Source organism: Notamacropus eugenii, chromosome 1, assembly GCF_028372415.1.
Source record: "Notamacropus eugenii isolate mMacEug1 chromosome 1, mMacEug1.pri_v2, whole genome shotgun sequence".
In the NCBI taxonomy this organism is placed as follows: Eukaryota; Metazoa; Chordata; class Mammalia; order Diprotodontia; family Macropodidae; genus Notamacropus; species Notamacropus eugenii.
The window spans coordinates 131,333,067-131,347,772 of NC_092872.1; the positions used below are offsets into that span (position 1 = coordinate 131,333,067).

At 42.6% G+C, this 14,706-nt stretch overlaps 1 protein-coding gene across 1 annotated transcript in view; it reads right to left on the reverse strand.

Moving 5' to 3' along the window:
- Window positions 1–237: 237 nt before the first annotated feature.
- ITGA11 (integrin subunit alpha 11) overlaps window positions 238–14,706 on the reverse strand; it is a 200,846-nt gene continuing 186,377 nt past the window's right edge. Inside the window, exons 23-30 of the mRNA XM_072615088.1 lie at window positions 13,670–13,759; window positions 12,523–12,613; window positions 9,605–9,718; window positions 9,275–9,361; window positions 8,016–8,126; window positions 5,935–6,030; window positions 3,765–3,878; window positions 238–2,011 (exon numbers count right to left, since the gene is read on the reverse strand). Of these exons, the coding sequence (XP_072471189.1) occupies window positions 1,940–2,011; window positions 3,765–3,878; window positions 5,935–6,030; window positions 8,016–8,126; window positions 9,275–9,361; window positions 9,605–9,718; window positions 12,523–12,613; window positions 13,670–13,759 (775 nt within the window). The 3' untranslated portion in view covers window positions 238–1,939. The remainder of the gene's footprint in view (window positions 2,012–3,764; window positions 3,879–5,934; window positions 6,031–8,015; window positions 8,127–9,274; window positions 9,362–9,604; window positions 9,719–12,522; window positions 12,614–13,669; window positions 13,760–14,706) is intronic.

Here is a 14,706-nt window from a genome sequence, read left to right on the forward strand (position 1 = left end):
GAGCTGACACTGGGCAAAGCAGCTCTAAATTTTGTGATATAATCTGTGGAATGAGAACTAGAATGATGACTGTTGAGCAGCCATCCAGTTCTGAGATTCTGTGGCTTTGTTAAAGGTAAGGAAATTGACAGCCCTTTTTTGGCCTTCTCTCCTCTAGGGGAAAAATAACAGATAGAGTCAAGGTCATCCTGACAGAAAGCCCCTTGACCACAGGATATTAGATCAAAACTATTGGTATCTTAAACATTATATTTTTAATTCTCAAAAATATTTAAGACAGTAAAGATTGTACTATGCAACAGGTGGACAGATGCTCTTGGTTCCCCAACATCCCCCTGTTCCCATCAAAAATAAGTTCAAAAGGCATAAATAATTCCATTTTGCACAAAGAACACCTGCTGGCCTTGGTAGCTTCTGGCTAAGTGGCCTTGTGGTGGACTCAGCCAGTACACATCTGTCAGTTTCCCTTGCACACACACTTATGAAGTCACACAGTTTGTAGAAGATGCTTCAAACTGGTTTTTTCATAATGTCTCAAATGTAGATATTTCCTGAATATAAAGTTGGACACTGAACTCTCTACATTAAGGTGCTTAATGTGATAAGAATTTTATTCAGTGCATTCAGAAGATGATGAATCAAAATACCTCTGCTAAAACTCTTCTCTCTCAGACCACTGGGTTTCTCTTTGGGATTGGTAAGGCCATGCATGAATGGAATCCTCCTAGAGCTTTGGTAGAGAAGGTAGAGAAGCTTGGCTGTAGTGAATGGATGTGTTGCCAGATGAATGAATACTGTTATGTACGTAGAGCAGAGTTTGGGATTTGACTCCTCCCTGGCAACCAACTCCAATACCTTCTTCCTGTAGGCTGTCAGTAGGAAAACCAGAAATGTAGATTTCATAGCACCATGTTTTGCATCCTCCAAACTCTTCCCTCTGAGGTACTGAGAAACTAAAGCAACTTTAACAGTAGCTGGGAGTAACGAGGGAAGTGTGTTTGTGTATGTGTGAGTGTGTGTTTATATTTAGCCTGCCTCTCTGATTGCTGAGGCTGCTGACATGAATCCCTCCCTGTCCAAGTCTCCATATCCCGTTAAGTGATAGGGGTAGAAAACAAAACCTTATTCCCTGGGATAAATTGCTCCCTGGGGTGTAGGACTTCTCTTGGCTCTGGGCTAATCTGGCAGAGGTAGGGAGGAATGTCATGAGGTCTTCCACCTGCCATTGTCCAGTTCAGCTTGGAGAAGATGTGTGGAAAAATCAGGAGCTGGCAGGATAGGTGGGATGATTGATGGGCATTAAGCAGAATTTCAGGTGGGTAGGAGATGATGAACACACCAGATTTTAATGCCGTCTACAATACTGCTCAGATTTCCAAAGAGCCTAGTGTTGGGGATAGAGCATGAACAGTGGCCATTAGAATCTTCTTCCCCAGGTTCGATGATGGTGGTGGCGGCGATGATGATGATGATGATGATGATGATGAAGAATTGCTTGCATCCTTGAACCTTGGGAAAGTATGCCCCCTGAAAGCATCTCAAAATTGAGACACTGAGAAGACAGAGCTGGGTCTTTGGATAAGCCAGGCAGGAGCAGTGTGTGTGTGTGTGTGTGTGTGTGTGTGTGTGTGTGTGTGTGTGTGTGTGTGTGTGTGTGTGTGTGTGTGTGTGTGTGTAGCTCTGTGTGTGTGTGTGTGTGTGTGCGCGCGCTCAGCTGCCAGGGCTCAGGTAGAGCAGCGTTGTTTCAAAACCAGTTTGAAATATCTTTCTGGGGAAAGCAGGACTGCAGCCACCCTGGGAATTTATGCTTTGAGATGACATCATTTGAAAAGGGATGCCTCTTCTCTTGTCTACTTGGTCCAGAGATGGTCAGATGGGCAGGCTGCAGACACAAGTGCACCCCGATCCCGTCCCCATCGAATCACACTCTCATGGAGCCTCATTCCAGCACTTTGGCATTGGGTTCCTGTTCTGTTTTCCTCTCTCGACTGGAACTTTTAAAGAATCCAAGCTGTGGGTATTAAAAGGGAACAACACCACCCCCCCTTCATTAACCATAGGCATGATATAGTCTCCTTTCCCTCCAGATGTTGGCCCAGACTCCATCACTTTAACCCCTTCACATCTTTGCTATCCTTCAAAGCCCCATTCACCTCATATCTTCCAGGAAGCATCTTGCCCACAGTGTTAGTCCCTTTCAGATTCTCCTTTAGTTGAATGTACAAATTGGTACTTAATTATATCTTGGTTTGTATTTGGTATGTCTCAAATTATATTGTAAGCGGTTTGATAGGAATTAATATTGATGTGTTTCTACCTCTCCTCTCTTCTCCCCTCTCCCTTCCCCTCCTATCACCTCTGAATCCTTTGGAGCACTGGGCTTGGAGCTGGAAGACTAGGCTTCTAGCCATGGACCTATTACTGGCTAGTTATGTGACTTTGATCAAGTCCCTTAATCTCTTTAAGACAGTTTCTTTATCTGTAAAATAAAGATTATAATACCCTATCTAGTCTGATAGTGGTGTTGTGAGGATCTAATGTAATAACATATGTAGAAGTGCAGTAATAAAATTGTAAGGGATTGTCATTGACGAAGGAACTTCATTTAGGCAACAAATTAACTTTGGAGAATAGGAATACCTTGGAGTGGTGGGAGTGGTAGGGGAGGTGGTGTGGCAGAGTGTGTGTGTGTGTGTGTGTGTGTGTGTGTGTGTGTGTGTGTGTGTGTTTTGGGGGGGGGGATGGTAGTGGTGACAAATAGAAGGGATCAGTGGTTGGAGGCAGGGCCAACCCTAAACATTGATAGTATGAAGCAGATGTCTATGTATAATTTCAGGAGCCTAAAAAGGGACCTCTCTCCCAAACCACTGCTTCATTCATTGGCCTTGCTACAATACCTAAGATGTTTACCATTTCACTTCTCCCTCACTATACTTGTTTAAAGCATTGAAGGCATAGTTAAAATTCAGATATCCCTTGGGGAGGAATAACAATTTGGTATGAATTAGTTTACCAGATGACTTTTCTCCCATTTCTTAGGCACTGGGACACAGGTTTGCTGAATTTTGATGTGGGAAAAGGTGGGAAGAACCACCATAGGAAGGAGGGGGCGGTGAGTGGGCTATGACAGTGGATACTTGGGTAGCTGGGGAACAGTTCAAGAACACTGAGTGAGAGAGTGTGTGTGTGTGTGTGTGTGTGTGTGTGTGTGTGTATGAAACAGAAAATGAAAGGGCACTAAAGAAAAACCTGATCTACTTAAAATTTTCATTAAAGAGTCCATTAAAGGAGGAGCAAATCTCTTAGATTGACATTAATGCCCTTAATGTTTGGCGAATTGAATTTAAAAGATGCATATGCAATTAAGATGTAAGAAATGTGGGCTATAGTCCCTGTTCTTACTCCAGCTTTGTGGTTTTGGGGTTGTCCTTTTACTTCTCTGTTTTCTCCTCTGTAGAATGAGGGGGTTGAGGTTGATCTCCTTAAGATTTCTTGATGCTCTACAATTCTGCCATAGTTAGAAGCACATAGGATCTTCAACTCAAGAGCCTAGGTAATGGGCTAGAAGCAGCAGGTAGGGGTTTTATGGAGGAGGGGTGGAAGGTCTAACCTCAATTTCCTGGGAGGAAGTACTCAGGAGGTCGGGAGCTTGTTTAGATCTTGGGGAGTTGATGAGGGTGAAGTGCCCAGGCTTCCTAGCTCCCCATCTTCTTTGATCATTAGTCTATGCCACCTCAGTATCTGTCTGTAGCTGAGGCTCTCACCTTCCAGAGTGCTAGTACCAGCAGAGCAAGGAGCAAGAGGCCTCCCAATGTGCTTCCAATGATGATCCAGATTGGGATCTGGGAATCCTCTGGCTTAGAGATTTCAAATATGATCTGAAAGAGACAACAGCCAAGAAACACCATTAACTGAAGGTTGCCAAAAAGTCCTGTTTAGGCATGGCTTCTGCCCTTGTGGAGCTCCAGTCTGATGGGGTATGAGATTTGGTCCTTATCCTAATGGAAAATGCTGGAAAGACTAGCATGGCCAGAGCCCAACTCTTCCTGCATTTGGCCCAACCAATAGGGAACCCAGTCCCTCAAGTCTCCATGGATCAGTACCATCCAGAAGGAGGTTCTCTGTAGGTTGGCAATATCTATCTATGGCTATCTATTACCCAGGACTCTTTTCTAGGCTGTCCTTGTCAAACGGGAGGTATGTGTGAATTGGGAGGGGGTGTCATTGAGAAAACTGCCTTACCCCTAAAATAACTTTCTTATCCTTTGATTTTTAGAGCTTTGAGGCCCAAGGCCACCAGGTAGGATGGGGTCTGGAAAGGGGCGTGGAGAAACAGAAAACAGCACAGTTTTATTTGAGAACTGGCTCTAAAGATCGCAATTCCAATTAACACTAGTAATTTTGGTTTCTCATTTTTATTGCGGTGTCCATCCTCACTCTCCTATATTCAGTATGACTTGTTTATCTGTGTCTCTTCACCTGTCTGAATACTACCTACCCCTCAAAGCTCATTTAAGTCTTATTTTCTTCATTAAGTTATCTGCCATCATCCTCATCATCTTCAGAGGTGGTGATGTTTACTACCTCTGAACTCTTGGCACTTGTGATAGACTGGTATAGTAGATGGAACCCTGGAGTTGGAGTCTGCTGTTTCCCAGCAGAGCTGGGGTTACTTTGGGTAAGTCATTTAACCTCTTTGGCCCCCAGTTTCCTCATCTGTAAATTGAGGGAGTTAGATCACATGACTTCTAAGATCCTTTGAGTTCTAAATGTGTATTGCTATATGTACAACTAATGAACTTAAAGTTTTCATGAACTCTTTTTCTACTCATATTTTGCCATCCTAACTAGACTGGAATTGAGGTAGAGTGCTTGTAAGATATATCCTCTATTGTGTGTAGTACACGATTGATCATTTTGATTGAGTTTCTGAAAGACAAAGTGTCCAGAAAGTCTTATCCTCTACCCCACCCCCTGACACCCACACCTCCTTGAGAGAAAAGGAGGTGATCACTAAACACATGATTAAAAAGTCTTGCTTCACTGTAAAAAAATGTTTTCCACACTGGGAGTGGCTGATGAGCTGGGGTTTTAGAACCTCACTTCCTAAACAAAGCCAGGAGGGGGCAGCAGAACTCCACCGTGCTCAAGTGACCAGGTTCTGGAGGCAGCCCCTTCCTTGATTTGTCTCCTTTTTTTAAGTGCCAATATACCAGAAGCTTGAGGGTGGGACTTAGCAGACGGGACAGATTTCTGTTCAAGCTCTTTGTATCCTCCTCCTCCTCCTCCTCCTTCTCCTCCTCCTCCTTCTCCTCCTCCCCCCCCCCCCCCCCCCCCCCCGCTCAGGCAGACTTTTGTTCCTTGATGAATGCATGAGGATTTACCCTCCCAAACAATGATTCAGAGCATCACTCCCTCTAAACATTCCACAACAAATGATCAACCTGCCAATAATTTAGGAATTTAAGTTTTCATTTCATTTTATAGGGTGAGGGGCAGGGTGAGTTAAGAGGCCACCATCACTGACTTTTTGCTGGACATTCTGAATGAATTTTCTTATTTCACCAATTAATAGAAAACTGATCATCTAGACAGAACCAGAGAAATAGAGAAAAGAAATAATAAAATAGTTTATAGAGTGCTTTAAGGTTTGTAAAACCTGCAATGCAAAGCAAAAAAATATTTTCTTTTAGGAGATGACCCTGCCTTTCTGGCCTTTCCCAGGGAGTGGGGATGCAGAAGAGGAGGCTAGTTCTGACCTTGTGGGCTCTTGTCCCTTGTGGCCTTACCTTCTGAGATGGAGTGGGCCAGCCTGTATCTGGAGTGGGGCAGGGCATGGATCAGGACCACTTCTCAGCGAGCTCCCAGTTCTTATCCTGCCACTTCTCCCTCCCAGTGAGTCCTTCCCTACTCCCTCTTCCCTTGAAAGCTCACCTGCCTGCTGGGATCTTCTTCCTGGAAGATGAAGGGACTCTGGAACGGACGCTGCAATGCTGCATTGACTTTGATTTTCAAGGACTTGAACTTGAGCTGCCCAGAGAGAGAGATGTTGTTGTCTGGCATTGGACAGAGAGGCTTCTACCCCTAACTCACCTCTGTGTCCCAGGAAGCCAGATACAGATCCCCCCAATATTCTGGCTACTTCCCTATTCCTCTCTTTCAAAAACAAATACACATTTTGATACAAGACACCAAAACCCTCACATGAGATATTATTAGAAAATAGTGCCACATAGTAGAGTGACGGGGACTAGTAATCCATGGTATTTGCTTTCGTAGCTGACTGATGATAAGAGAAGGGATGTGTTTTTTGTCATGGATCCTTTGGTGCCCTCTAGTTTACCTTGAGTTTTGGTGCCTACTAGTGTTATATTTCCCCAATATAGAGTTATATTGGGGGAACTGTGTTTGTTGTTCTTTGTTTTCTGCTTCCTTCATTCTCCCCTTCCTTTTTTTTCACCTGAACCGTCACCAGTGGTTCGCAGCCATGCCTGCCTTTCCCAGTTGTGACCCACGGAAAGGCGCAGAGTCAACACTTTTCTCAGTCACCCAAGATGAAGGGCTTTCAAGTTGGTTTACTACAGTGGCCAGGACAATGCTTGGCATGGAGTGGGTACTTGATATTTGCCATTTTGATCCAAATAATGGATGTAAAGCATCAATGGGAGCTTGATTTCTTTAATAACACTAAGGGAAAGAATGACAGATCTGGGATCATAGAGTGAAATGGGAAAGGGACCTTCAAGGTCAGCTAGGTGAATCTTTCTATTTCACATTTCGCTGCTGTGTAATGATGATTACATACAGATGAAAAAGTGAAGGTCCTGTTAGAAATTAAGTCACTACTCGTACAAGTTCACTCAGGGAGAATCCAGGTCCTTTGACTCCTAGTTCAGTTCTTTCCAGGGCACTAATTGATCTGGTGTGACTTTGAGTGAGTCTTTTCTGGGCCTCAGTTTTCCTACCAGTAAATGTTGTCTAAAAACCTTCCCTGCTTTTAATATTCTATGACTTATGTATCAGGGTTATTATGCCCCAGGTCAATAATTAAACTTGGTACCTCTTCTTGGGGTGAAATGTGACAAGGAACTCTACAGCCCTTGTATTCACTCCACACTTTCCCAAATCTCTCTTTGGTCATTTATCATTCACTGGGACTCTTCCCCAGCTCCCTTACCCCTGCCCACTTCCATTTAATCTTGAGGTCTCTAGCTCCTGCCCTGAATTCTACATATAAGGGCATTTATTTTTTAGCTAGGAGAACTTGGTGGTATTAGATAGACTATAATGGGTAGAAGCTTATCCACTGAATGAGGATGGTGAGGGATTAAAAAGTAGATTATTGGGATTCAAGAATAGGGAGAACATATCTAAGGCCAGCCAGACTTCAATGACATACATCACTTTAATACATAATCCAGAGTAATGGATAAGCTAGAAAAGATTTCCATTTATTTTGAAGGCATTCTGTAATTATCTAGGCAGCATATCTATCTAGCTACTTAATTACATCCTGCCAGTTTTACTTGTTTGATGAAGCTTTGTTTTGCCATTCCGCTTTACAATGAGCCCTCCTTCCTCTGACCTCCTACAGCATTTCCTTTTTGGACCACCTGCTTGGCACTTAACATTGCTTTGTGCTGGCTTTTGTACTGATATTTCATTTTATTATATTTATATCTTATTGGCTTTGTTAGAAGATAAGTTGCTTAGCACGGATATTGGGGTGTTTGCATATTCTACAATACAGTGTTGACTACATGTTCAATTAAGTGTCATTGTGTGGGAGGAAGGAGGAAGAGTTGGTGAAGGGGGTTGGTTGGAAGAGGCTGGTTTGTGATGGAATACTAGCTAAGAATAACTCACAAATTAGATAACCAGTCCATAGAGAACTTAAAGAGGGCCTCTATTCTTGGGAAACTGAGAGGCATCTGAACCTTCTTGTGACTTCTCCATTCTTTAGCTGAATTAGGAGAGCCCAAGGATGAAAGTCAGGGAGGGACTTGACCACTTACTGCTTTGAGGGATTTCAGCCATAGATTCCCCCACAGGTGGAAACTCATGTCTTGGTTGGTGGCCAGCTTCACGTTGCACTGGATTGAAACCACATCTGAATTGCTATGATTCTGAGAAAAGATGAACCCAAGGGAGACAAGTTTAATTGAATTCCACAAATGTTTACTAGGAGCTTACTCTGTTCAAGGCCTAGGTAAGGTCGCTTTTTCCCATACTGGTCCTGAGAGCAGGAAGAGAAATGACTAGCTCAGTTATTAAAATTAAGGACTCTTCTTACATCTGAGAACCCCAGAGTCAGGGATGGAGTCCATTTCGGGGCATGAAAACTGAATCAGGACATCAGACAGTAGAGATTCTGGAGCTTATGATCTCTTTGCCATAAATTAAGCTGGCCCTAAATCTAGGTGGATGATTTTGTGGTAAAGTTTGATGGGCCCCATAAGACTGTGTTGGAGGAGGAGTCTACTCCTGGATTCTAGATGGACAAGACTAGTAGTAACTGGCATAGTGAAATGATAGCCAACATTTATATAGCACTTTCAAAGTTTGAAAAGTCTTACATGTATTATTTCATTCCACAGAAATGCTTTGAGGTAATTCCTAGTATTATTCAAAATTTACAGAGAAAGAAACTGAGATACAGAGATGCTAAGCAACTCAGAACAGCTCTAGGTTCATTATTTAAGCCAGGTCATTATTCACTGTATCCTTGCTGCCTTAAGAAAGGAACAAGTACTTGATGTGGGAGATCTACTTTATAATTTCAGTGGTAGACCTAGTACCTGTAAGCATAGTAGATACTTAAATTCTCTTTCTGTGCCTCAGTTTCCTTACCTAGGAAATATACTAATAATATATTTCCTATCTACCTTTTATTACAAAGGTCAGAAGTCAGAAGTCCCTTTGCACATGTGAGATATATATATGTATATTATATATAGATACTTTGTATCTCTCTTTTTTTTTACCCTTTTTTACTCTTTTTACCTTTCCTGCCCTTCATTCCTTTTGCCTCTTACCTAGACTAAGCCCAACCCAAATCCAGCCACTACCACAAATCTTTCCCTCACTTCCCTGACCCACAGTGCTCTCTCCCTATTTATTATTTGTACCCTTCATAGGATATAGTTTAAGGACGGAGACTTATTAGGCATTTAATTGGTACTTATTGACTATGAGAAAAACAGCTTTTATGCTCAGGAACCAGAGCTGCTGTGTCTGCTACATTCTGCCCCTCTTTCCATGGGAGAGTCCCTACCAGCTGTGGTGAGTGACTCAGGTCCTCCTCAGTGGGAGCTTGTCGGTAGTCAGTATTGTCCCCCATGATGCTGCATGTTCTGTTTTCCTACACAGGCACATAAAAACAGATACAGTACAGTCTTACAATCAGGCTCATCAGACAGTGTTCTTCCCTTGATGAGGGATACCCTATGAAATAACCCAGGAAGAGACCCCCACACATCAGCACTCCAGACGGTGGGAAAGGGAGCTGCAGGGACCTCATTCCCTGGGCAAGGTTCTTGGTGGCTCAGGGAAAGGTATTATGTCCACGTTAGACTATCAGAGAGGGCTTCTGGCAGATCATTACCTGATTCACAAAGAAGTCACTCAGCATCAGGAGGCGGTTCCCTCCTCTTGTGGCAATGGGGACTGTGATTTTAATTGTGACCCCATCTATTGGGAAAAATCCCAAGTTTAGGATCTATGAAGAAAAAGGGAAAAGGTATTAGCATACTAAGCCCTGGGGCAGGGGGTTGTGGGGATCCCTGAAGGAACAGTGGGGAGGTCAGTCTAGTGAGGAAGCATTACAGGACCAAAATGTCTAGAGACTGAGGCGTTGTCCTTAATTTCTACTGTGTTGTTTCCCCTTCCCTCAAGTAAAAAAGTTGTGCAGCTACTAACAATGACATTATTGGACAACATGGGATAACTGTACTAGAGCCCACCCATGCATTTTCTATAATTTTGTTGGTTTAGAGCAGTTCTGGTGAGAAACTTTCTTTGCTAATGCAGATCTACTTCTTTAGAGTCTGAAAGAGCTCCTCAGGGGCACTGAGAAATTAAGTGACTTGCCTGGGGTCACATAGTATGTACTGGAGATAAGACTTGAACCCAGGTTTTCCTGATTCTGAATAGTCTATCTACTGTGCTAAACTGCCTCTTAAACCCAGTAACAATCATCATTACAGTCATAGTGATTAGATCTTTTGAGGCCTTTACAGTTGGGACCCTTTCCTCATCTCCCCTTATTTCCCCTGCCCCCAGCTAGATGGGTTTCCCCACCTTAGAACTCTGGGAGAAATTGTACAGTGAAAAGAGCCCCCAGTTTATAGGTCCAGACTTGAGTTCTGTCCCTGCCCCCATGTGACCTTGGATAAGTTATTTCCTCTGTGAGTTTCCTTATCTGCAAATCAGCTAACTTTTAAGGTCTTGTCCCAGCCCCAAGTCTTATGAACCCCAATTGCATTTAGAGTCAGCATCATAGAAATTTAACCATTAATGCCTCTAATTGTTTTGTGTATTTGAACTTCCTCCTCTCTCCCCTCCCAATTAGACTAAGTAACTTGAAGACTTGAGGCTTGGAGTCAGAAGGCATCAGTGGGGGTGTGACTGTCATTTATTGGTGGTGCCATTTTGGAAAGTCATGTTGTTTCTTCTCCAAGCCTCAGTTTCTTCATCTGTAAAATGAGAAGAATAATTCGCTACTCATCTTACAGGGCTCTTGTAAGGCTCAAATGAGATAATGCATGAGAAAACATTTTGTAAACTAAAGGGCTAGATAGGGACTGTCCTTGTGACTTCATTGGAATAGGTAACACTCAGGTGGGGAAACTCTCCTAAGGGAAGTTAGCACTTTCTCCAAAACTTAGAGTTTAGTTTAGTGCGTTGCCTAGAGCACTGAGAGATTTAAGTTGACTTGTCTGGTGTCACACAGCCAATATTCTATCCAAGGCAGCATTTGAACTCATGTCTTCTTGGCTTCCAGGCCAGCTTTGTTTCCACTATTGCTGTTTGATGGGCTACATGAGCATCAGCTATTATCGTTCTTTTTCTCTTGTATTTCATCTTTTGAAAGGCCTCGGTACAGGATTGGGCACATAGTAGGTGTGCAATCAAGGCTTTGAAATTACCTGATGTATAAAATCCTAACAGAGTAGTAAAGTCAATCAAGAGATTGGATTGATTCGACTGATTGCTTAAACCATTAAAGCAGCTGTTCTTTCCAAAAGAGCTTACAGAAACTCAGCAAAAGAGAGAAACAAGGAGTTGTCTCTAAACACCGAGCACATGGAGAAACTGAGGAACACTAGTTACTTTCTTAGCTATTGGAAGATTTTTCAGATACAACAGTGTTTGCAGCTGGGAGTAGAGAGAGACAACAATCTTGCCTTTTGGTGACATTTCAGAAGTGTGTGTGGGTTTCTTGGGGAGCATACTTGTAGACATATCATATCACCCTGAGATTCTGATCTTATTTTTCGAGGCAGTGTAGCTTAGTAGATGATGAGCTGCTGGACTTGGAACCCTGAAACTTAAATCCTGACTGTTAATATTTGGGAGCCATGTGTCCTGTGGGAGTGACCTCTGAACCTTTCTGAGTCTTATTTTCCTCACTTGAAAAATGAAAATAGTAATACTTATAATCTCAAGAGCTCAAATGAAATAATGCCTATAATGTGCTTGGCTGACTTTTTTTTTCATTTTTAGTGTAGTTTTATTTATTGCATTACATATTTCCAAATGTAAAAAAATTAACATTCATTAAAAAAAATTCTCATTCCCAATTCTCTCCCTCTCACGTACTTCTCCCCGCTCTTGAAAGGATTATACAAATGTCAGTACTTAGCATTGTTATCAATAGGTTACTGTGCTGTTGTGGTCTTAGAGCATAGAATAGGGGTGGGGAACCTGTGGCCTTGAGGCCACATGTGGCCGTCTAGGTCCTCAAGTGTGACCCTTTGACTGAATCCAAACTTCACAGAATAAATTTGGGGATTTCAATTTTAAAATTCAAATTTCAAATGATTTGGTCAAAGGGCTGCACTTGAGGACCTAGACGGCCACATGTGGCCTTGAACTCTTGAGTTCTCCACTTGGAATGAATGGAGACTAGATCTCCCAGGTCTATTATCACAACCTTAGCCAAGTGATTACTCCATCTGAATCGTCCAGATACATCATTAGGCATTATTTTGGTACAGCACTTTGTGTTTTTTTCCAAAGTACTTTCACAAATATTTTTTCCTCACACCAGGTCTTTGCAGCTGGTAGGACAGTAATACATCTTTCTATTCTGGGGGAATTGAGATCCACAGTGGTAAAGTAAACCTGCTCAAAGTCACACATTTGCAGAGATAAGATCAGAACCTCAATTTACTGAATCCCAGGCCAGTGGTCTTACCACTGTACCAGGACAGCGTTAGCTCAGACTTCAGGCATCCCTTCCAGAGATACAGCCCCAGCTTCACATTCTTCCCCTTCTCCCTTGTTCCTGTCTAGTCTTACCGTAAATGTGCATTGGAAAGGAGGGCCAATGCTGTTGTAACTCTCTAAGGAGCTGTTGGACTTGACCTCATAGCGGCTCAGGCTGGAACTTCTATAGGGAAGTTGGACAGAATTGTTAATCAGAATGGGTCAGGGCAGGTCATCCCATGATAGGGAGGGAAGGAGGGAGGGAGAGAGAGAGACAGAAAGAGAGACACAGAGGGAGAGAGACAGCGAGACACAGAGACAGAGACACACACACACAGAGACAGAGAGAGACAGAGAGAGAGACAGAGAGACATACATACACACAGAAAAGAGACACACAGAGACAGAGAGACAAAGAAACAGAGAGACTGAGACAGAGAAAATGAGAGAGATAAAGAGAATGAGAGACAGAGAGAGAGACAGAGAGGGAGGGAGAGAGAGAGAGAGACAGACAGAGAGAGAGAGAGAGAGACAGAGACAGAGAGAGACAGAGAGACAGAGAGACAGAGAGAGAGACAGAGAGAGAGAGATGTGGACAGACCTCCTTAGGGTTCATTAAGTATATTATATCTATTTCTATCCTATTACAGAGGTCCGGGACCTCAGGCTGATATCTAGCTAGGACTTCTCCAAAAGGTATTGGGAACTGAGGACAAGGATCTGGGAGTGGGAGAAAAGAAACCTGAGTCCTTGGATGCTTCAGAGACTGGGCTCATCCTCTGTTAATTTGTATTTATTTGAATCTTACTTTGTTAAATATTTTAGCGCTGTCGTATTGTTAAATATTTTTTTCTATTGTACATGACCTATTTCCCCAATCAGACTTTGTTCTCTGAGGATGGGAACATTATCTTCTCTATCAGACTCTGAGCTCCTAGGGGAAGGGATTCTATTGCTACCATCAAATTAGCTCATCCACAAAGATAGGGACCATATCTCTTCCTTTCTTTATAAATCCCCATGGTATAAATACCATGTTCCACTACCTCACCTAGCCACATGGACTTGGGGTTTCTAACTCCTTATTTTCCTGTTAGAATGCCCTAAGCCCTTCAACTTTATTCTCTTGTGCTATGTTATCCCATGAGGGGTCTCTTTTAGGCTGGGACATAACTGTGAGCTGCTGGCCTGACGCTCCGCTTTTGGAGCTGAGGGAGTCTCAGGGAGGATGGTTCCATACCTGGTGAAAAGGATGTCCGCTTCATATTTAAGGTGGAAATTCAGGAGAGCTGTGTTGTCTTTTCTGGTGCTTTCTTGCTCTTCACTGTCACTGAAATCAGAAGACAGAAAACAACAGTCAAGAATGCATGTCCTCTCCACACAGGGAGAGCCAGTCTGAGCCTTGAGCTCCTCTAGGGTGGTGGGAGGCATTGAGGTCAAACAAAAATAAGAACTTCTTGGTATCCATGAGTTTGAGTAATCTCATCCTCAGTGGGCTGGTTTGGTTCTTTTGGGAAGAAGGAAAATAGCTAGAGTGGTATTTCTCAAACTTTTCAGGCTGTGACATTTGGAGATGTCACCTTGCTTTTCCTCTAATTCTTTTATTAGTCACCTCTCTAAGCCCACGTCCCTTTCACAATCATATCCTACACGTACAACCACACAAATGGAGATAGCATAATGTAATGAAAAAAAAATCACTGAATGAGGAATGATGACATCTGGGTTCTAGACCTGGTTCTCTCCCTAACTTGCTGTATGATTTTAGACAGATTCCTCTTTTACTTCTCTGATCTCATCAGTACGGTACTTGCTGCTTTGCCTATCTCAAAGGATTGCTAGATGAATGCATGAATGAATGAAAGCATTTGCTGAACACTCACTATGTGCCAAACACTGTACTTATTAAATGCTGGGGAATCAAATAAGATAATATATGTATATGAATGGACTTTTAAAAAATGCATCAATTGCTATTATAAATAAGTTGTTATCATCATCATATATACATACATACACACACGTATATGTGTGTATGTATGTATATGTGTATGTGTGTACTTAAGTGTGTGTACTTAAGTGTTTCAAAAGACCCATAATGGATATTTATGGGAGCTTCCTTCAAAACTCCTGTTAGATCTCCCTCACTCAAAACAAAGTAAAGTGCAAGTCATGTCTTCATTTCTCTGATGTCATGGTCTTCTTTGGCAATGAAGGACAAACACATTAATAACAACAACATCTGAGGAGATGATTTCCTGAATTGCTGTGGCTAAA